The sequence below is a fragment of the Malus domestica genome, chromosome 11 (assembly GCF_042453785.1).
Source record: "Malus domestica chromosome 11, GDT2T_hap1".
Taxonomy (NCBI): domain Eukaryota; kingdom Viridiplantae; phylum Streptophyta; class Magnoliopsida; order Rosales; family Rosaceae; genus Malus; species Malus domestica.
The window spans coordinates 3,798,707-3,819,245 of NC_091671.1; the positions used below are offsets into that span (position 1 = coordinate 3,798,707).

At 41.6% G+C, this 20,539-nt stretch overlaps 1 protein-coding gene, 1 long non-coding RNA gene and 1 pseudogene across 3 annotated transcripts; 1 reads left to right on the forward strand and 2 right to left on the reverse strand.

Moving 5' to 3' along the window:
* Window positions 1-1,336: 1,336 nt before the first annotated feature.
* On the reverse strand, window positions 1,337-11,125 carry LOC139189233 (actin-related protein 8-like; annotated as a pseudogene).
* Window positions 11,126-11,410: 285 nt separating this feature from the next.
* LOC139189276 (uncharacterized) lies at window positions 11,411-14,636 on the forward strand. Of its 2 annotated transcripts, none has more exons than XR_011572990.1 (5): window positions 11,411-11,617; window positions 12,050-12,149; window positions 12,891-13,121; window positions 13,413-13,454; window positions 14,045-14,636. It is a non-coding gene; the product is annotated as an uncharacterized lncRNA (long non-coding RNA). The 2 variants fall into 2 exon arrangements; XR_011572989.1 differs by having other exon boundaries at window positions 14,053-14,636.
* Window positions 14,637-14,744: 108 nt separating this feature from the next.
* On the reverse strand, window positions 14,745-17,305 carry LOC139189275 (putative disease resistance protein At3g14460). Its single transcript, XM_070807882.1, has 2 exons — window positions 15,006-17,305; window positions 14,745-14,847 (listed from the first exon to the last, which is right to left on the reverse strand). The coding sequence occupies exon 1, from the start codon at window positions 17,303-17,305 to the stop codon at window positions 15,014-15,016; it is 2,292 nt and encodes a 763-aa protein (XP_070663983.1). The 3' UTR covers window positions 14,745-14,847; window positions 15,006-15,013.
* Window positions 17,306-20,539: the final 3,234 nt, after the last annotated feature.

Sequence of the window (20,539 nt, forward strand, 5' to 3'; positions counted from 1 at the left end):
AGCTTCTTTAGGAGAAAGAAGGTATCGAGATTGAAAAAATGAAGTGAAGCAACCAATGTCAACCGTCAAACTGTAAAAAGTGAAACTCGTTAAGAAAAAAAGTTAGAGAAATTCTAGTTTTCTCGTTTCACTGAATTTTCTCAAAGCTTTTAGTATTTACTGAATAGAATATTATGGTTTCTTTCCTGGTGACAAGCTCAAAGACATGTCTTGAGCATGGTTTGTGGGATAATAATTCATGACATGCACAAGGAAATAAATCCCATAGGGGTTTGGACTAAGCTCTAATTTTATTTATTTCCTTTTTTTTATGAAAGGCTGTATCAATTCTCTAAAACAAGTATAAGATTGTATCAATTCTCCAATTCTCAATGGATTTAGGGTTTAGCATCAAGAATACAAATGGACCAAAGAATCCAGCACAATGAATAAACAAAGAAAGGCAAATAAAAGAAGGACAAGATATAGATATAAATTCATATTTAGGACATGCAGATTTGGATAAGGAGTAAAACGACAATACCTTTAAAGGAAAATTTATACGATGCTTCTTGAAGATGGAGAAACACCTGCTTTGCTGCCTTAGAAAGTGATGAAAGAGTGCTTAAAGAATGTTTAAAGACAGTTTGGGCATTTGGCATATAAGAATTGGTTAAGCACTCTCATCAAAGCACTTTCGGATATTTCAAAAACACTTTTAAATAAGTCCTTGGATATCTCATGTAAGTTTTTTACATGGAATGTAAGTATGGAAGTAGAGAGATGAGAGAAGGCTCGCTAACAAATCCGGACTGAAAATTGAAGGAATAATAATTTGGTACTTTCTTTTGCTTTATATCATAACAATTTTCCTACTTCCTTTATTTGCAGTCTACGGAATCCCTTTCCACCATACTACTCCATCTATTCATTCTTTCTTCAAACTTGCTATTGGTATACATTCTTGCTTCAAGTAGCAATGAAAGCATATCCTTTGGCCTTCCCTAGTAGGTTTTATGTTCTTGCGTTTGATTTCCGTAATATTATTTATGTAACGGTGTGAGTTTAACAATTTTAGTAATCATATTTTATAAAAACCAAACTAGTGAAACTCGCATGTTAAAAACTCAACAGTTGAAATCACTATGTTGGACATGAATTTTTCGGCCTGCCGTGTTAGTTTGATTCCAACTTTAACCATCACAACGAACGAAGTGTTATCTACTTCATTAAATCTTCTAAAGGGAAATGTTCTCTTGCAGAATGTGTTAGGAAACAAAAAATTATTTGTGTTATCGTACAACAAAATTAAACAGATTCTTACCTAACGTGTGGTCCAGATAAAACATTTCATTCCTTCAACGTGAAATATGAACTTGCTTTATTTATAAAATTTATCGTAAGATTATAGATACATCGTAGGATTCTTCTTATTCAAGGATGATTATAGTTACAAATAAATAATTCCAATTTCGGCATGTTCTTGAAAAGAAAGTCTCTGCTCGAATCACATACAGGCTGTGACAGTGCTGTTTGATCCAACACCATATCACATACAGGCTACGGCAGTGCTCGAATATAAACCAGATTATTTTTCACCACATAAGCTTGATTTTGGACTTCTGCCGGAACTGCTTCTTTGTCATGCACCAGGGGCCGGGGAAGGAGCTCAGCTGCATTATTTCCAGGTAAATTACAGCAAGCAAAACGTGAAACTCTGCCGTAAAACTTACAAGTCACTTGGAGAAGGCCGGATATATGTTGTTCTATAAGTGTATGGATGACTTGCAATATGAAAGTTGCAATGGAAGGGTTATATATACTCCAAGAAATCAATATTCTTCAAAGAAGTGTTTTTCAAAGATGTTTTGCAATGTCAATTTATGAAATGTTGTATGTTTGAGTCGTAAGTCATAACACTTCGATAATGACAGAGCTTACATTGCTGATCATCTTGGCCCCAAACCATGCTGAATCTGCACCATATGGAGGGGGAACGACCGTGATTCCATTAGACACAGATGGAGGGAGAAGTCCGTGTAATTCCTTCTCTAACCTTCCTGAATAAAAAAATATATATTGACAGATAAAGATGATACACTTTGTTGGCCCAGAAGATTAGTATGATTCCCAATTCATATTCCATTATTTATCAAAAAAGAAACGGAAATTTTACTCGTAATTGAATGATACCTGCGAGTCCTGGCAAACATGCGGTGCCTCCTGACAAAACTACTGTCTTGAACCAAGCATCGTCTCCTGTTAGGTCTGCCGAATGGCAATGTTCCATGCAAAGAGCAACTGCCTGGTGCAAACCCATAGTACGCCTACATGAAATATGACATTATAAGTTCCAAACAAAATTTCCCATTGAAATTCTGTTTTCCGAATAATCTAACTAGTAAAATTTGGAGAGAACATGATTAGCAATTTTACAAGACATGCTCAAGATCAGACCTGAACCAACCATAGGCATCAATTTGATGAACACAGCACAGAGTCGATACTTGTTTAGGAAATGGGTGCTAGAGAATTTACTGGTTCTCAAAATGGGGAAAGGGAGACGAGGAGAGAAAAACAGAGAGCAATAAATCTAAAAATTTCGAGTGGTGCTTACACTCCTGCAAGCTTTGGCTGGAATAAGATCTCTCCGGTTTGAAACCGCTCTTTTGAAATAGTAAACCAGCCTTGTCCACCAGCTCCAAATGATGCTTGTGTATTTTTTGATAGCTCAGCTTCATAATCCTCAGCAACATAACATAGTTTCTGAATAGAAGTCATCCAATAAGACGTGAAATTGAAAATTCTTTCTTTCGTGATTTATCATACTAACAAATACGCATCTTTTTTAAGTTTCCACAATCCAATCCTTCAACCAGTAAAGTATAGGGCAAACTGAACCCCTTACCCCAGGATGTCGAGCTCACTTGGTAACTTCCTATTTATCATTCCACCAATAAATTTCCAAACAACCATGCCATGAGAAGAAAGAACAAAAGCTAGAACTAGAAAAAGCCCTCTTTAAACAAACTGTGGCGTTCTGCTGGTCACATTAACACTCACGGATAGCATTCTATAACGATAAAAATCCAAGCTATACCTCTTTCACAGTTCGAACAGTGTACAGTGAGTCAAAATTGATATTGTTCTGCTGCAATAGCTCCCTAAGGAATCCTGTAAGCTTCAGTGCTCCCAATCCCATAACCTCCACACCCACCTTGCGAATAACTTTACCATTTAAAACTGTAAACACAATAGTAACACTTAAGTAAAAAAATTCAACAGTCCAAGCAACCAAAAATGAAGAAAACAAAGCATCACCAGAAATAAGGATATAAATATTTACTGGAAGTCTGGAACGGAAAAGTACAGTGGAACAAATTTTTCTAGAGAATATCTAAAGAACAAAAAGTAAAAAGCGTGCCTAGAACTACAAGTCACAGAATGGCAGCTAAAATGAGATGTAACCCGAAATTTGATTAATTGTGAAGAAAAAAAAAATACAACATAATTGTAAAAGAGAAACTATGCACATTCCCTACAAAAGCATCAAGTATGACCAGAGATCTTTTCAGTAGTTAATAAATCTGAAATCACGAGGAACAATAGAAGTGACCTGGAAACCAATGTTTACAACAATCCCTGAAGTTTGTCTTGCTGCATACAAAGCTAAAGTTGCCTGCAGTTTCAATAGCAGACAATGAATACTGGACCTAGACTCAATTAACCCATTTATACACTGAGAGATGCAGTTCCAGATGACATGACAACTTTGCACAATTGCAACGCATTTGGTCGGTTCTTCCCCCCTATGGTTTATGGGCAACATATATATTATAATGGAGGGGATGGGGAACAGTTTACCTGATTAATGGCACAGACAGCAGGGACATTCATGTCAAAAAGTACTTTGTATATAGCTTCTTTGAGCTGCCGTCTCGATGCTTTAGCAGATTCAGTATCTAGAAAAAACAACAACAACAACAACAACAACAACAAAGCCTTTTCCCACTAAGTGGGGTCGGCTATATGAATCCTAGAACGCCATTGCGCTCGGTTTTGTGTCATGTCCTCCGTTAGATCCAAGTACTCTAAGCCTTTTCTTAGAGTCTCTTCCAAAGTTTTCCTAGGTCTTCCTCTACCCCTTCGGCCCTGAACCTCTGTCCCGTAGTCACATCTTCGAACCGGAGCGTCAGTCGGCCTTCTTTGCACATGTCCAAATCACCGGAACCGATTTTCTCTCATCTTTCCTTCAATTTCGGCTACTCCTACTTTACCTCGGATATCCTCATTCTCAATCTTATCCTTTCTCGTGTGCCCACACATCCCACGAAGCATCCTCATCTCCGCTACACCCATTTTGTGTACGTGTTGATGTTTCACCGCCCAACATTCTGTGTCATACAACATCGCTGGCCTTATTGCCGTCCTATAAAATTTTCCCTTGAGCTTCAGTGGCCTACGACAGTCACACAACACGCCGGATGCACTCTTACACTTCATCCATCCAGCTCGTATTCTATGGTTGAGATCTCCATCTAATTCTCCGTTCTCTTGCAAGATAGATCCTAGGTAGCGAAAACGGTCGCTTTTTGTGATCTTCGCTAGATTGCTCCGGTCATTAGTGTGGATAAGTATATAAATGGATAGAGATAGGAAAGCAAACACAAGATGTACGTGGTTCACCCAGATTGGCTACGTCTACGGAATAGAAGAGTTCTCATTAATTGTGAAGGGTTTACACAAGTACATAGGTTCAAGCTCTCCTTTAGTGAGTACAAGTGAATGATTTAGTACAAATGACATTAGAGTACAAATGACATTAGGAAATATTGTGGGAGAATGATCTCGTAATCACGAAACTTCTAAGTATCGGAGTGTGGTATCATCTTGACTTGCCTTATCTGTCTCATAGGTAGATGTGGCAGCTTCTCTGGAAGTACTCTTCCTCCATCTAGGGGTGGTATCTTTAACTGGTGGAGATGCACAAGGTAATGTATCACTTGAAGCTTACTTGTAGTTTCAGGCTTGGTCAAGCGCGATACAAACCATGTAGTAGGAGTCCCCCAAGTCGCCGAGCTAGGGGATCTGCTGAAAGAGGTGACAGACAAGGTAAGCAATCAGAGCTCCGGCTGATTGTTCACCTTCCCCATCTTGCAACAGCATGAAGGATAAAGAGAAGAAAAATGAGAAGAGATGATATGGGATACTTTTGCTTTTGAAGAAGTAACTTTCCACAGGCTTATTCTTGAACTGAGCTGGAGGGTTTTCTGGTTTCCTCCAGAGTATAAGGCCGACTGAAGAATTTGAGGGTCAAAACAAGTCCATCAAATCTAGAGTACGTTCGACCCTGCTGATATGGGATACTTTTGCTTTTGACAGAGTAATGGATGTATCGGCACGTGTGCTGTTCCGCTTGTCTCCACATGCTTCCTTGTATCCTTCGCACTTGCCCTATCTGTTCCTCAAGCAGATGCGGTATCTTCCCTGGAAACATAAGATGTTGAAGATGAGTACTCGAGAGCAATGCCAGGTAAGTAATCAGGTAAGGGGTTCCAGGCAGTCAGTTCCTGGCTGGGAGCTTGATTTCAAGTGCTGACTGATTGCTCTCTTTCTCCTTGTCTTGCAGGTAAAAACAAGGCCAAAGGAAAAGACAGGGAAAAAGCATGATATGGGATACTCTTGCTTTTAACCCTGATGATATGAGATATTCTTGCTCTAGTATAGCTTGTTTGCAGAGGTATTATCGGGGGGAAAGAAAGCTGAATATTTTGAAAGGCTTCGTTGGGAGTGCCCTCTCAGATATGAGGAAGGGTTAAGCATTTTTGCAGGTCTGCCTGTCCGTTGGGGATGGAGGTCGACATATATAGGAGTCTCCCTAACAACAAGTAGTAATGTTATTCCTTTACCCTGCTTGGTCATAGCACGATAGTGGGAGCTGCCAGCTTCACATGTTTTAACTCTGTCAGAGCACTTTGAAAAAGTGGTATGTGGTATCTGGCTCTCGAGATTCGGAGAACGATGCTTCTTCGATTTTTGAGAAAGCAATCATGTTGGGGGTCTGGCTCTCGAGATTCGGGGAGCAGTGTCTCTTCGATTTTTGAGAAAGTAATCATGTTGGGAGTCTGGCTCTCGAGATTCGGAAGGCGGTGCCTCTTCGATTTTGGAGTAAACAATATTGTTGGGAGTATTTTCTCGGATGTGAGTAAAGGTTGGGCATGTTTGCTAGTCTACCTTGCCACGAAGCACGGAGGTTGACACACAGGGACTTTCCAATCATCCAACAGTGGTACTGTGCCTTTACCCTTGTGGGTAATAATATGGTAGCTAGACCCTCAAAATTTATGTGTCTAAACTTTGTTAGTGCTGTTTCTTTGCTATTCTTTTACCTTTCTTGGTCAAAGCGATGTAGTGGGAGCTGCAAGCTTCACGTGCTCAACTTTGGCAGAGACTTTGGCAAAGTTATCTGTGGTACCCATGAGCTATTGTTGCGTGTGGGAAGTGGGTGATTGAACAGTAAGATTCATGTGTTTTCTACTTCACCAGAAGTCTTCGACAGAATGCCCATAATTTCCGCAAAGGTGAGTGTGCGTGTGACAGGTGCTGACAAGGCTAGAAAAGTAGGTGCCTCTTCGATTTCTGAGATCGGCCCTCGTGGTCTCTGAGCAGCCCAACTTTTGAGAAAGCGAGCGCCTCTTCGATTGATTCGGAGAACGATGCCTCTTCGATTTTTAAGAAAGCAATCATGCTGGGGGTCTGGCTCTCGAGATTCGGGAAGCAGTGTCTCTTCGATTTTTTAGAAAGTAATCATGTTGGGAGTCTGGCTCTCGATATTCGGAGGGCGGTGCCTCTTCGATTTTGGAGCAAGCAATCTTGTTGGGAGTGTTTTCTCGAATGTGAGTAAAGGTTGGGCATGTTTGCTAGTCTACCTTGCCACGAAGCACAGAGGTTGACACACAGGGACTTTCCAATTATCCAGCAATGGTACTGTTCCTTTACCCTCTCTTCGATTTTTGAGAAAGTAGTCATGTTGGGAGTCTGCCTCTCGAGATTCGGAGGACGGTGCCTCTTCGATTTTGGAGCAAGCAATCTTATTGGGAGTGTTTTCTCGAATGTGAGTAAAGGTTGGGTATGTTTGCTAGTCTACCTTGCCACGAGGCACAGAGGTTGACACACAGGGACTTTCCAATTATCCAGCAGTGGTACTGTTCCTTTACCCTTGTGGGTAATAATATGGTAGCTAGACCTTTAAAATTTATGGGTCTAAACTTTGTTAGTGCTGTTTCTTTGCTATTCTTTTACCCTTCTTGGTCAGAGCGATGTAGTGGGAGCTGCAAGCTTCACGTGCTCAACTTTGGCAGAGAACTTTGGCAAAGTTATCTGTGGTACCCATGAGCTATTGTTGCGTGTGGGAAGTGGGTGATTGGACAGTAAGATTCATGTGTTTTCTACTTCCCCAGAAGTCTTCGACAGAATACCCATAATTTCCGCAAGGCTGAGTGTGCGTGTGACAGGTGTTGACAAGGCTGGAAAAGTAGGTGCCTCTTCGATTTCTGAGATCGGCCCTCGTGGTCTCTGAGGAGCTCAGCTTTTGAGAAAGCGAGCGCCTCTTCGATTTCTGAGATCGGCTTTCGTGGTCTTTGAGCTGCCCAACTTTTGAGAAAGCAAACACCTCTTCGATTTATGCGATCAACCCTCGTGGTCTCTAAGCTGCCCAGCTTTTGAGAAAGCAAACGCCTCTTCGATTTCTGAGCAGGCGCCTCTTTGATGTCTGAAGCTCTGTCGAGTGCAGCTTTTTATAGGGGCTGGCATTAAGTTCCAAAGCACACTTGAATCTCCACCAGTAGAAGCTCCATTCTTGCACTTCTAAGATCTTGATTTGTCCGACCTCTTCTCTCTTCAACACCTTTGAAAATGTCTGGCCCCTCCGATCGTCGTTTTGACTTGAACCTTGTTGAAGAGGCAGCCCCGCCTTCTCCAGACAACATATGGCGCCCATCCTTCGTCTCCCCTACTGGTCATCTTACCGTTGGGGATTTCGTGATGAAGAATGATATGACCGCTGCGGTGGTGGCCAGGAACCTTCTCACTCCCAAAGATAACAGACTACTTTCCAAACGGTCTGATGAGTTAGCTATTAAGGATTCGCTGGCTCTCAGTGTTCAGTGTGCAGGTTCTGTGTCTAATATGGCCCAACGCCTATTTGCTCGAACCCGCCAAGTTGAATCATTGGCGGCCGAAGTGATGAGTCTCAAACAGGAGATTAGAGGGCTCAAGCATGAGAATAAACAGTTGCACCGGCTCGCACATGACTATGCTACAAACATGAAGAGGAAGCTTGACCAGATGAAGGAAACTGATGGTCAGGTTTTACTTGATCATCAGAGATTTGTGGGTTTGTTCCAAAGGCATTTATTGCCTTCATCTTCTGGGGCTGTACCGCGTAATGAAGCTCCAAATGATCAACCTCTGATGCCTCCTCCTTCTAGGGTTCTGTCCAGTACTGAGGCTCCGAATGATCCCCCTCTGATGCCTTCTCTTTCTGAGGCTCTACCGACTGCTGAGACTTCTCCTAAGCAACCTTTGTGAAGGCTCCATCTTGTTTGTTTATTTTGACTCATGTATATGTACATATTTGTAGCTTATCGGGGATATCAATAAATAAGCTTTCCTTCATTTCAACGTATTGTGTTAAATACACCAAAGCCTTCTTCGCTAAGTTCTTTGAATTTTCTTTTGTTGAAGCTTATATGTTGAAGCTTTCTGAGTGGAGCATGTAGGTTGGGGTAGTGTTCCCTTAATTTTCCGAGTGAGGAAAACTTCTCGGTTGGAGACTTGGAAAATCCAAGTCACTGAGTGGGATCGGCTATATGAATCTTAGAACGCCATTGTGCTCGGTCCTGTGTCATGTCCTTCGTTAGATTCAAGTACTCTAAGTCTTTTCTTAGAGTCTCTTCCAAAGTTTTCCTAGGTCTTCCTCTACCCCTTCGGCCCTGAACCTCTGTCCCATAGTCGCATCTTCTAATCGGAGCGTCAGTAGGCCTTCTTTGCACATGTCCAAACCACCGTAACCGATTTTCTCTCATCTTTCCTTCAATTTCAGCTACTCCTACTTTACCCCGGATATCCTCATTCCTAATCTTATCCTTTCTCGTGTGCCCACACATCCAACGAAGCATCCTCATCTCCGCTACACCCATTTTGTGTACGTGTTGATGCTTCACCGCCCAACATTCTGTGTCATACAGCATCGCCGGCCTTATTGCCGTCCTATAAAATTTTCCCTTGAGCTTCAGTGGCATACGGCGGTCACACAACACGCTAGATGCACTCTTCCACTTCATCCATCCAGCTTGTATTCTATGGTTGAGATCTCCATATAATTCTCCGTTCTTTTGCAAGATAGATCCTAGGTAACGAAAACGGTCGCTCTTTGGTATTTCTTGATCTCCGATCCTCACCCCTAACTCGTTTTGGCCTCCATTTGCACTGACCTTGCACTCCATATATTATGTCTTTGATCGGCTTAGGCGAAGACCTTTAGATTCCAACACTTCTCTCCAAAGGTTAAGCTTTGCATTTACCCCTTCCTGAGTTTCATCTATCAACACTATATCGTCTGCGAAAAGCATACACCAAGGAATATCATCTTGAATATGTCCTGTTAACTCATCCATTACCAACGCAAAAAGGTAAGGACTTAAGGATGAGCCTTGATGTAATCCTACAGTTATGGGAAAGCTTTCGGTTTGTCCTTCATGAGTTCTTACGGCAGTCTTTGCTCCTTCATACATATCCTTTATAGCTTGGATATATGCTACTCGTACTCCTTTCTTCTCTAAAATCCTCCAAAGAATGTCTCTTGGGACCCTATCATACGCTTTTTCCAAATCTATAAAGACCATGTGTAAATCATTTTTCCCATCTCTATATCTTTCCATCAATCTTTGTAAGAGATAGATTGCCTCCATGGTTGAGCGCCCTGGCATGAACCCGAATTGGTTGTCCGAAACACGTGTCTCTTGCCTCAATCTATGCTCAATGACTATCTCCCAGAACTTCATTGTATGACTCATTAACTTAATACCCCTATAGTTCATGCAATTTTGTACGTCGCCCTTATTCTTGTAGATATAAGAAAAAAAAATAGCACATTAGGTGGATGAAGACAATACCACCATCATAATGGCAGATTGGTATAGACAAAACCACGGGCTGTGAAGATGGTTTCACCTGCATCCTAAGAAGAAACACAATCACGTATCAGCTATACCTGCTATCAAAGATTCAGAGGAATCGCGGTGAACCAGCATGCCACATGATAACGAAGGCAGTGCAGTTTCTTCTATACTTTTCAACTGAAAAGCGGAAAAGCATCTCAAATGTGCTCACTTGTATTTAAGTATTGAACATGCAGATTGAATAAAGAAATCTATGCAATTAACTGAGAGAAAGAGGGTTGCATCAAAAAAATGTAGGACACACCTGCTATAAATAGTCACAAAAAATGGCGGAGTCTAGAGTACATCGGCGACTCAACATTACCAAATTCCTGCGAGTCAGATCACTTCAGAACATTGTAGTGATAGACATAGCAAGAAAACTCCAAAGTATGGAATCAAAAGTGACAGGTATATTGAAACAATCTAACAATCATGTGGAATGGAAGTTATATGCAAAAGAACTTCTTGACTGTGAGCTGAAATAAACATCACACCAAAAAGGTTGCTGACCGGCCTGATGGACATGCGTATTTGCTCCAGCCAAACTTGCAATAGCCAGAGCCCCCTTCCAAGAAATGTAAAGATTTATGTCGGAGCTACATAAACTCAAAAGGTTTTCTAACAAAACAAAATCATAACCCTACTCATATTATTACGGATGGTAGATAATAGTGATACTAAAGCATTGAATGGCTATTGTTAGCCTTCTTAAACATAAATATTGTTACTACATAAGGAAGCTAGAGACACTCATCGTCAATGATAATAAAACCAGGAATTTAAACAAGTTGACCATAAATACCCATGTAGAACAACTGGGAACTCTCACCTGGAATGTTCTTCAACAAAAACAATATTTGAATAAGCACCGCCATAAAACTCAAAACACAATTCAATGAACATGCACCAAGCAATATATACATTATTTCGGCATCAAAGAACAAATTCACTATACAAGTCCATGGTTTCCTCACCAAAACAATGGCGTACGTTTTCTCCAAGATACTTTAGTAATTCTTTATTTCAATTAACTATGATACATTGTCTCAATTTCAATTATCACAACGAACAAATACAACCAATTAAAATGTCGTTCACAATAACATGATCAGAGTTTTTTTGCTAGAAAACTGGATTGACATTTTTACCCCCGTTTGACTGTTTCTTGTATACCCTTAATTTTTCAGTAAAATGACGGATTGGCCCCTGATGACATCTTTGACGGAAACCCTCATAACGCTCTCGCCCTGCAACCACGCCTCCTCCGGGCTGCTCCTCACTCTGCGACAACTTCCTTTCCGATTCGAGCTGCTCGACCACGGCATCAACGCCTCCTCCGCAAGTTCTTCCGAATCGCCGTACGTCGGCCTTCGCCATTGACCAATCCCTCGAGACCTCACCATCGAGTATTCAAGGTAAGGATTAAACTCTGAAACTCCTTCGCGATCTCGATCTGAGGCCTCTTCCCTTCCCTTCCTATAAAAACTCTAATTTTCAAATCTTAATGGATTTTGAAAGGTTCTGAGAAATTGCTTCTGAAGAAACCAAATTGCAGGTTTCTTTTCAATTTCTTATTTACATGTTTCTAACTTTCTCTGTAAATTTAGGTATTTTTTTGCCCAAAAGTTTTTTTCGTTAAGCTTTCATCTGTCTGGGTACGACCTATGTGATAGGCTGAGAATGTGAAAGCTGTGCTGGAGGTGGAGTTGAGAAATTTAATTTAATTCATGATTTTTTATTGTTTTTTTTTTTTACTTAATTTTTTGTGGGATTGTACTGCTGGATTTCCTTCATTTAGCAGTTTACATGTTTTCTTATATCTATTTATTTCCTTTCTTTTGTTGCAGGTCTGTCGAAGAAGATAGACTGTGGAACATTGTGAGGGCCAATTCCTTGGATTTCAATGCCTGGACTACTTTAATTGAAGAGGCAGAGACGGTTGCAGAGGTATGTTAGCTGGATTTTTGAGTCATTAGATGAATCCTTTGGGTTTCCTTTCCCCACTTAGTGGGAAAAGGCTTTGTTGTTGTTGTTGTTGTAGATGAATCCTTTGGGTGAGCATGAATCACCTGAGGTTGCAAAAGATAAGGTTTTGGCAGAGAAATTGTTGTTATTTAAATATGAATCATATGAGGTTTCAAAACTGCGAACTTCACTGTTCCTTGTACGTGTTCTTAGATATTTATGCGATTGTCAGCTGCCTTAGCATACCATGGTCGGCCCATGGCTGGGTAAATATCTAACCTTTAGTCAATAAATGCCCTGTGAAGATGGAGGCTAAGTTTTAATACTAATTTTTCTGACCAAGAAAATAAATTGATAGTCGTACCAATTGGAAAATGAAATAATAGTAGTAGTAATAATAGTAGTGAGACAGTGAGGAAAGGAGGATTCCCAAACTGGTAACTCAGTATGCCCCTTAATGTTATGGAAATGGTAAAAAAAAAAGGTCGTACCCAGTGCACAAGGCTCCCGCTTTACGCATGGTCTGGGAGAGGTGAATGTCGGCTAGCCTTACCCCCATTTTATGGAAATGGTAATATGCGATAAATTTTGTGGGCACTCAATGATATTGTTGGTGTTTGCCACAACTCTACCTGTCGGAATCTACTAACTATTTGAATATGCTTCATACATTTACTTAGCAGTTCTTTTTGAACTAACAAATTGCTCTACGTTTATATGCAGGATAACATATTGAAAATTCGGAAAGTTTGTGATGCTTTTTTAGCAGAGTTTCCGTTGTGTTATGGTTATTGGAAAAAGTATGCAGATCGCGAGGCACGTCTAGGTTCTATCGATAAAGTTGTAGAGGTCTATGAATGAGCAGTTCAAGGTGTTACCTATTCTGTTGATATCTGGTTGCATTACTGCATTTTTGCTATAAGCACAACATATGGAGATCCAGACTGTACGAAGGTATCAGATTTTCATTTATGCATTGTTGTTGCTGGTCTTTGCTTTGATAGCTCATGGTTGCATGGTTACTCAGTTGCAACATACTGGTGCTCTTGCTTTCTAATTAACGTCATTTCAGTATGATTGCAACAGTGATTCCTGACATGTATTTCTGGAAAGGTTTGATGGGAATGCACTTTTGAAAAGCTTTTCTGATGTGCAATCCCATGGTTTTGAGGCTACAGTATGAGTGTAGCTTTTTGTTTTTTTTTTCCAAACGATCTAATTCCAATAATCGACTCCAATTTCCAGACAAGCACAAAGTCGTCTTCTTTGCAGGTTCTTCTCTACCAGGTCAGCATCTATGCATTGCAATAATATACTATATATATAGATATATGCATACGTCTGCAAGTTTGTTTCAATCTTTCACTGTACTGGATTTTCCGGTAAATCTGGTCATCAGGTGCTTGAAGTTTTGAATTTCATGTGTTATTATTTGTACCACTTTGTTATGAACTGAGGATTTAGTGATTGGCTTAATCACTATTAGGAGTTTAATATTGGATTTGTTAGGCTTATTCCTGTTTTTAGTGAAGTCTGTTAGAAATGCCAGCTGGCATTAAAGGTGTAAAATCTATAAAAAGGAGCTGAGCTCCCTGAATTGTATCAGATCAGAATTTACAAACAGAAATACAAACCAAAAATATATATTGGAGCCCTGCTCCCTTCTACTTCATCTTCTCCATTTGCCATTACTATCGCTGCTTGCAGGTTGAGATAGGGTTCTGAGATTTGGGCTCTATCACTCTTTGGTATCTGATTGGTTGATTATGTCTTTGAACTTTTTGGGTTTATTGGGTTTATTGGGTTTTTAGCTCTTGGTTGTTCCTTTAAGCAAGATTTGAGTTTTTGTTTAGAGAATTGGGCATAATTTGAAGCAGTTTTATAGAAAGGAGAATATGGAGTGCCAGGTGGCTGGAAGAGGCGGAAGAGCTCATCATGTCAATGCCAGAAAAGCCTAATTGGGTACGGACACATGGTGACCTGAGGAGAGGGAACCTTGCGTTCAAGCACTTTACTGAACTGGAACCAATGTCTAGTGACAGATACAAAGTAGCAGGGAGTATGTTTGCCGACGCTGGAGAAAACGAAAATGCAACTGAAATTTGGAAACTCATTGGAGAAAATGAATTGGAGATTACTCGTGGGATGAGTTTCATCAAAATAGATGGTGTCGTCCATGAGGTTGTAGTGTGGACTATTCATCATAGCAGGCACAAAGAAATCTACATTGGAATTGGAACTCCATTCTTTACTTTGGAAGATCGCAAAACCGCTAAAAATGGCAGTCCTCTCATGGACATGCTATACTCTTGATACGCAAAGGGGATTTTAGCACAAATTGATAAGGGCATTTACCAATGCAACTGAGGTTTGGAGAAAGACTCGTAAAATATTCGATTCATTCATCATTGTGGCAGAGAAAATAACTATATATTCACAATTTATTGAAAGATTTGTTACATGGTAGAATTCTTATGTAATCACAGTTATATATATATAGATAATATACAATGATAAATGTATTTACAGTTTCAGCGTGTTCCTTTCTCTGCTCTCTATGGGAGGAGGTTATCAGAAAGTTACTCACCCGTAGTGTCTGCATAAGCTCAAGTCTGGACTTATGCCGGAACTGGTTCATGTGTCAGGCATGCACGCACCAAGGACCTGGTCGCTCGACCCACTGCATGGAGAAAGCTGGATATGGTCGGATAATTAATGGTGAAAGAGTGTATGGAAAACTTGCCACATGAAAGTTGTAAATGAATTGCATGCTGTGTTTTTAACACATTTTTTTAGACATTTTGATTTAAATAACATTTTTTTAGAAACTGGAAGTACCTGGATCTTCAGAGCCACGTACAATCTATTTGTAGGCAAGGAATGCGGGATATTTTGGGCCAGTATCGTCCTTTTCCAGGTTGACATCTCTCTTTTAGTAGAGAACACCCTAAGATCAGAAGTTTCCCAAGTGAAAGAGGCAGGCCTTCCTCTGGAATGGATGCGAGCTTTGGACAAGCAATTAGTTGCAGAGTCTGAAGAGAGGTGAGGAATTGAATGCCATTGCCGAGTTTCTTCAGATTTGGACAATGAAATAGTTTCAGAGTCTGAAGAGAGGTGAGGAATTGAAGGCCTCGGCCAAGTTTCTTCAGATTTGGGAAGCCACAAATTGTGAGTCCAGAGAGAGAATTGGGGAGCAGCATCTCCTCCTTCCCATCAGGTGGAAATGACAACACATCTGGATCTTCACTTTCGATCACCAACTTTCTAAGGGAGGAGAGTTTGTGCAACCCCCACTCCAACTCCCAGAGCCGCTTACAACTCTTGAGTTTAGAAATTACAAGTGATGTGAGGTTGGGAGGAAAGGAAGTCAAACCTTCCAAGCAGTCAATCTCCAATTCCTTAAGAGACGTGAGATTGCGAATGTCTTCCGGTGACACCTCCAATTTTCCGCAGTCCCTAACAATAAAAGCTTGAAGATTGGTGAGGTGGCATAGGCCCTCCGGTAAGGATTTCAGATTTGGACACGTGTCAATACTAATATATTCAAGACAATTATTAGTATTGTCGTGGAAGAACCGGTCTGATGCTATTAACTCTAGCCCTTCACATTTGTTTATTTGAGGGTGTTTAAGCGCCCTGTAAAGCTGGCCTCTCAGTGATAACGATGTCAGAGATGGACAACCATGTACCTCCAAGTGCTCAAGAGAAACAGAAAAAGAAGATGAACAAGAAACAACGAGCTCCTTCTCCTCCTCCACTAATGATTTCAATCTTCCACACTCCCATATCTCTATTCTTTTCAGATTTTGGGGAATCTGATATTTTGCAATATACATCAGAGAGTTACAATTCCTAATCTCCAAGACTTTAAGAGAAGGTGGCAGGCCAACATCTGGAAAAGAAACTAGACTTGAACATTGCCGTATGTGAAGCTCTTGAAGAGACGACAACTGACGCAACCCCTTCGGCAGCTTCGAAAGACTTCCACAATAGTTTATTTCCAGATATTCAAGCTTACAAGCTAATATTGGAACCTGCAGCAACCCCTCCAATTCTTTTCCGAGATCTTCAACAAGGGCAGAGTTGCCTTCAATAACCAAATGAACAAGAGAAATCAGGTGTGGGAAACATCTATCCTCTTTTTCCAGTGAAGACGTCAGCTCCTCACAACCACTAATCTTCAACACCTTAATCTTGCCCAACCCTTTCGTAAGTCCCCTTGCTCCCAACCGCGGCTCCAAAATATTTGAAAGCCTCATGGTCCGTAATAACTTAAAGTCAACCTCTGCGCTAGTGTGCACTAGCGCTTTGCAGCCATCGATGCTTAGTTCACTTGCGTGTTCATAATTGGCAATTTCCACGACCAATTCCTTGCATCCAACAATCTGAAGCTTTGCTAACGAATTAAGTTTCTTCGGCAACTCGCCCTCCAGTTTAGGGCAGTATCTGATTGAAAGCACTTTTAGGCTAGGGAAAACACCACTTCCATTATCCTGATCGAAAGGCAGCCATTTCTCCCAGTGCTGCATAGTCGAAAACTCAAGAATCTCTAATACTCGAAAAGGCAAGCTACCCTCTCCGTAGAATTCAGGACCAATGATTTCCACGGCGGTCATTCTCCTGATATAAAGTTCTTTAAGGCAAGGCAACTGTCCAACTGGTGGCAAGAGATGACAACTTGCACAATTGTATAAGCTTACACGGACCATGTTAGAGAACAGAGGATCTCCAATCCACGATGAAAATTTCAATCCAGCATAACCCTCAATGGTGAGCTCTTTGAGATTTTTAGGAGGTTTTAACATGTCAAGCACACCCAACTCCATTTCCCTCGATCCGCTTAAATCAGACCATTGGAGCTGCAATGAATCAAGCCTCTCCTTGTCTATTAACTTGGCCCCACTAGCATCCTTAGCATCAACCACATTCTCCAATCTTGAGAGGCACAATGTCCCTCGGAGATGCAGTAGGGACCCTATCTCTCTTATCCCAGACTGATCACTACCTTTGCCTACCACAAAATACGACAAGGATTGCAGATTCGTCAATCGACCTAGATGCGGAGGCATTCCGTCCAATCCACTGGAACTGTTGAGATGCCGCAAATTAATTAGATTTGGGAGAGACAGGTATAACATGGCTCACTGACCTTTTCAATAGGATTTTGAAAACGAAGAAGATGCCAAATGAGTGGCTAACGAGCACTTTGGTGCCTATCTACAAGAATAAGGGCGACGTACAAAATTGCATGAACTATAGGGGTATTAAGCTAATGAGTCATACAATGAAGCTCTGGGAGAGAGTCATTGAGCATAGATTGAGGCAAGAGACACGGGTTTCGGACAACCAATTCGGGTTCATGCCAGGGCGCTCAACCATGGAGGCAATCTATCTCTTACGAAGATTGATGGAAAGATATAGAGATGGGAAAAAGGATTTACACATGGTCTTTATAGATTTGGAAAAAGCGTATGATAGGGTCCCAAGAGACATTCTTTGGAGGATTTTAGAGAAGAAAGGAGTACGAGTAGCATATATCCAAGCTATAAAGGATATGTATGAAGGAGCAAAGACCGCCGTAAGAACTCATGAAGGACAAACCGAAAGCTTCCCCATAACTGTAGGATTACATCAAGGCTCATCCTTAAGTCCTTACCTTTTTGCGTTGGTAATGGATGAGTTAACAGGACATATTCAAGATGATATTCCTTGGTGTATGCTTTTCGCAGACGATATAGTGTTGATAGATGAAACTCAGGAAGGGGTAAATGCAAAGCTTAACCTTTGGAGAGAAGTGTTGGAATCTAAAGGTCTTCGCCTCAGCCGATCAAAGACAGAATATATGGAGTGCAAGTTCAGTGCAAATGGAGGCCAAAACGAGTTAGGGGTGAGGATCGGAGATCAAGAAATACCAAAGAGCGACCGTTTTCGTTACCTAGGATCTATCTTGCAAAAGAACGGAGAATTAGATGGAGATCTCAACCATAGAATACAAGCTGGATGGATGAAGTGGAAGAGTGCATCCGGCGTGTTGTGTGACCGCCGTATGCCACTGAAGCTCAAGGGAAAATTTTATAGGACGGCAATAAGGCCGGCAATGCTGTATGGCACAGAATGTTGGGCGGTGAAACATCAACACGTACACAAAATGGGTGTAGCGGAGATGAGGATGCTTCGTTGGATGTGTGGGCACACGAGAAAGGATAAGATTAGGAATGAGGATATCCGGGGTAAAGTAGGAGTAGCCGAAATTGAAGGAAAGATGAGAGAAAATCGGTTACGGTGGTTTGGACATGTGCAAAGAAGGCCTACTGACGCTCCGATTAGAAGATGCGACTATGGGACAGAGGTTCAGGGCCGAAGGGGTAGAGGAAGACCTAGGAAAACTTTGGAAGAGACTCTAAGAAAAGACTTAGCGTACTTGGATCTAACGAATGACATGACACAGGATCGAGCACAATGGCGTTCTAAGATTCATATAGCCGATCCCACTCAGTGACTTGGATTTTCCAAGTCTCCAACCAAGAAGTTTTCCTCACTCGGGAAATTAAGGGAACACTACCCCAACCTACATGCTCCACTCAGAAAGCTTCAACATACAAGCTTCAACAAAAGAAAATTCAAAGAACTTAGCGAAGAAGGCTTTGGTGTATTTAACACAATACGTTGAAATGAAGGAAAGCTTATTTATTGATATCCCCGATAAGCTACAAATATGTACATATACATGAGTCAAAATAAACACACAAGAGGGAGCCTTCACAAAGGTTGCTTAGGAGAAGTCTCAGCAGTCGGTAGAGCCCCAGAAAGAGAAGGCACCGGAGGGGGATCATTTGGAGCCTCAGTACTGGACAGAACCCTAGAAGGAGGAGGCATCAGAGGTTGATCATTTGGAGCTTCATTACGCGGTACAGCCCCAGAAGACGAAGGCAATAAATGCCTTTGGAACAAACCCACAAATCTCTGATGATCAAGTAAAACCTGACCATCAGTTTCCTTCATCTGGTCAAGCTTCCTCTTCATGTTTGTAGCATAGTCATGTGCGAGCCGGTGCAACTGTTTATTCTCATGCTTGAGCCCTCTAATCTCCTGTTTGAGACTCATCACTTCAGCCGCCAATGATTCAACTTGGCGGGTTCGAGCAAATAGGCGTTGTGCCATATTAGACACAGAACCTGCACACTGAACACTGAGAGCCAGCGAATCCTTAACAGCTAACTCATCAGACCGTTTGGAAAGTAGTCTGTTATCTTTGGGAGTGAGAAGGTTCCTGGCCACCACCGCAGCGGTCATATCATTCTTCATCACGGAATCCCCAACGGTAAGAGGACCAGTTGGGGAGACGAAGGATGGGCGCCATATGTTGTCTGGAGAAGGCGGGGCTGCCTCTTCAACAAGGTTCAAGTCAAAACGACGGTCGGAGGGGCCAGACATTTTCAAAGGTGTTGAAGAGAGAAGAGGTCGGACAAATCAAGATCTTAGAAGTGCAAGAATGAAGCTTCTACTGGTGGAGATTCAAGTGTGCTTTGGAACTTAATGCCAGCCCCTATAAAAATCTGCACTCGACGGAGCTTCAGAAATCAAAGAGGCGCCTGCTCAGAAATCGAAGAGGCGTTTGCTTTCTCAAAAGTTGGGCTGCTTAGAGATCACGAGGGTTGATCTCAGAAATCGAAGAGCCGTTTGCTTTCTCAAAAGTTGGGCTGCTCAAAGACCACGAAGGCCGATCTCAGAAATCGAAGAGGCGCTCGCTTTCTGAAAAGCTGGGCTCCCTAGAGACCACGAGGGCCGATCAGAGAAATCGAAGAGGCACCTACTTTTCCAGCCTTGTCAGCACCTGTCACACGCACACTCAGCTTTGCGGAAATTATGGGCATTCTGTCAAAGACTTCTGGGGAAGTAGAAAACACATGAATCTTACTGTTCAATCACCCACTTCCCACACGCAACAATAGCTCATGGGTACCACAGATAACTTTGCCAAAGTTCTCTGCCAAAGTTGAGCACGTGAAGCTTGCGGCTCCCACTACATCGCTCTGACCAAGAAGATTAAAAGAATAGCAAAGAAACAGCACTAACAAAGTTTAGACCCATAAATTTTGAAGGTCTAGCTACCATATTATTACCCACAAGGGTAAAGGAACAGTACCAATGCTGGATAATTGGAAAGTCCATGTATGTCAACCTCTGTGCTTCGTGGCAAGGTAGACTAGCAAACATGCCCAACCTTTACTCACATTCGAGAAAACACTCCCAATAAGATTGCTTGCTCCAAAATCGAAGAGGCACCGTCCTCCGAATCTAAAGAGCCAGACTCCCAACATGACTACTTTCTTAAAAATCGAAGAGAGGGTAAAGGAACAGTACCATTGCTG

What these genes read in the sequence shown, in the direction of transcription:
- LOC139189275 (XM_070807882.1), bottom strand. Translation starts at nt 17,305, where the DNA reads ATGTTATACCTGTCTCTCCCAAATCTAATTAATTTGCGGCATCTCAAC.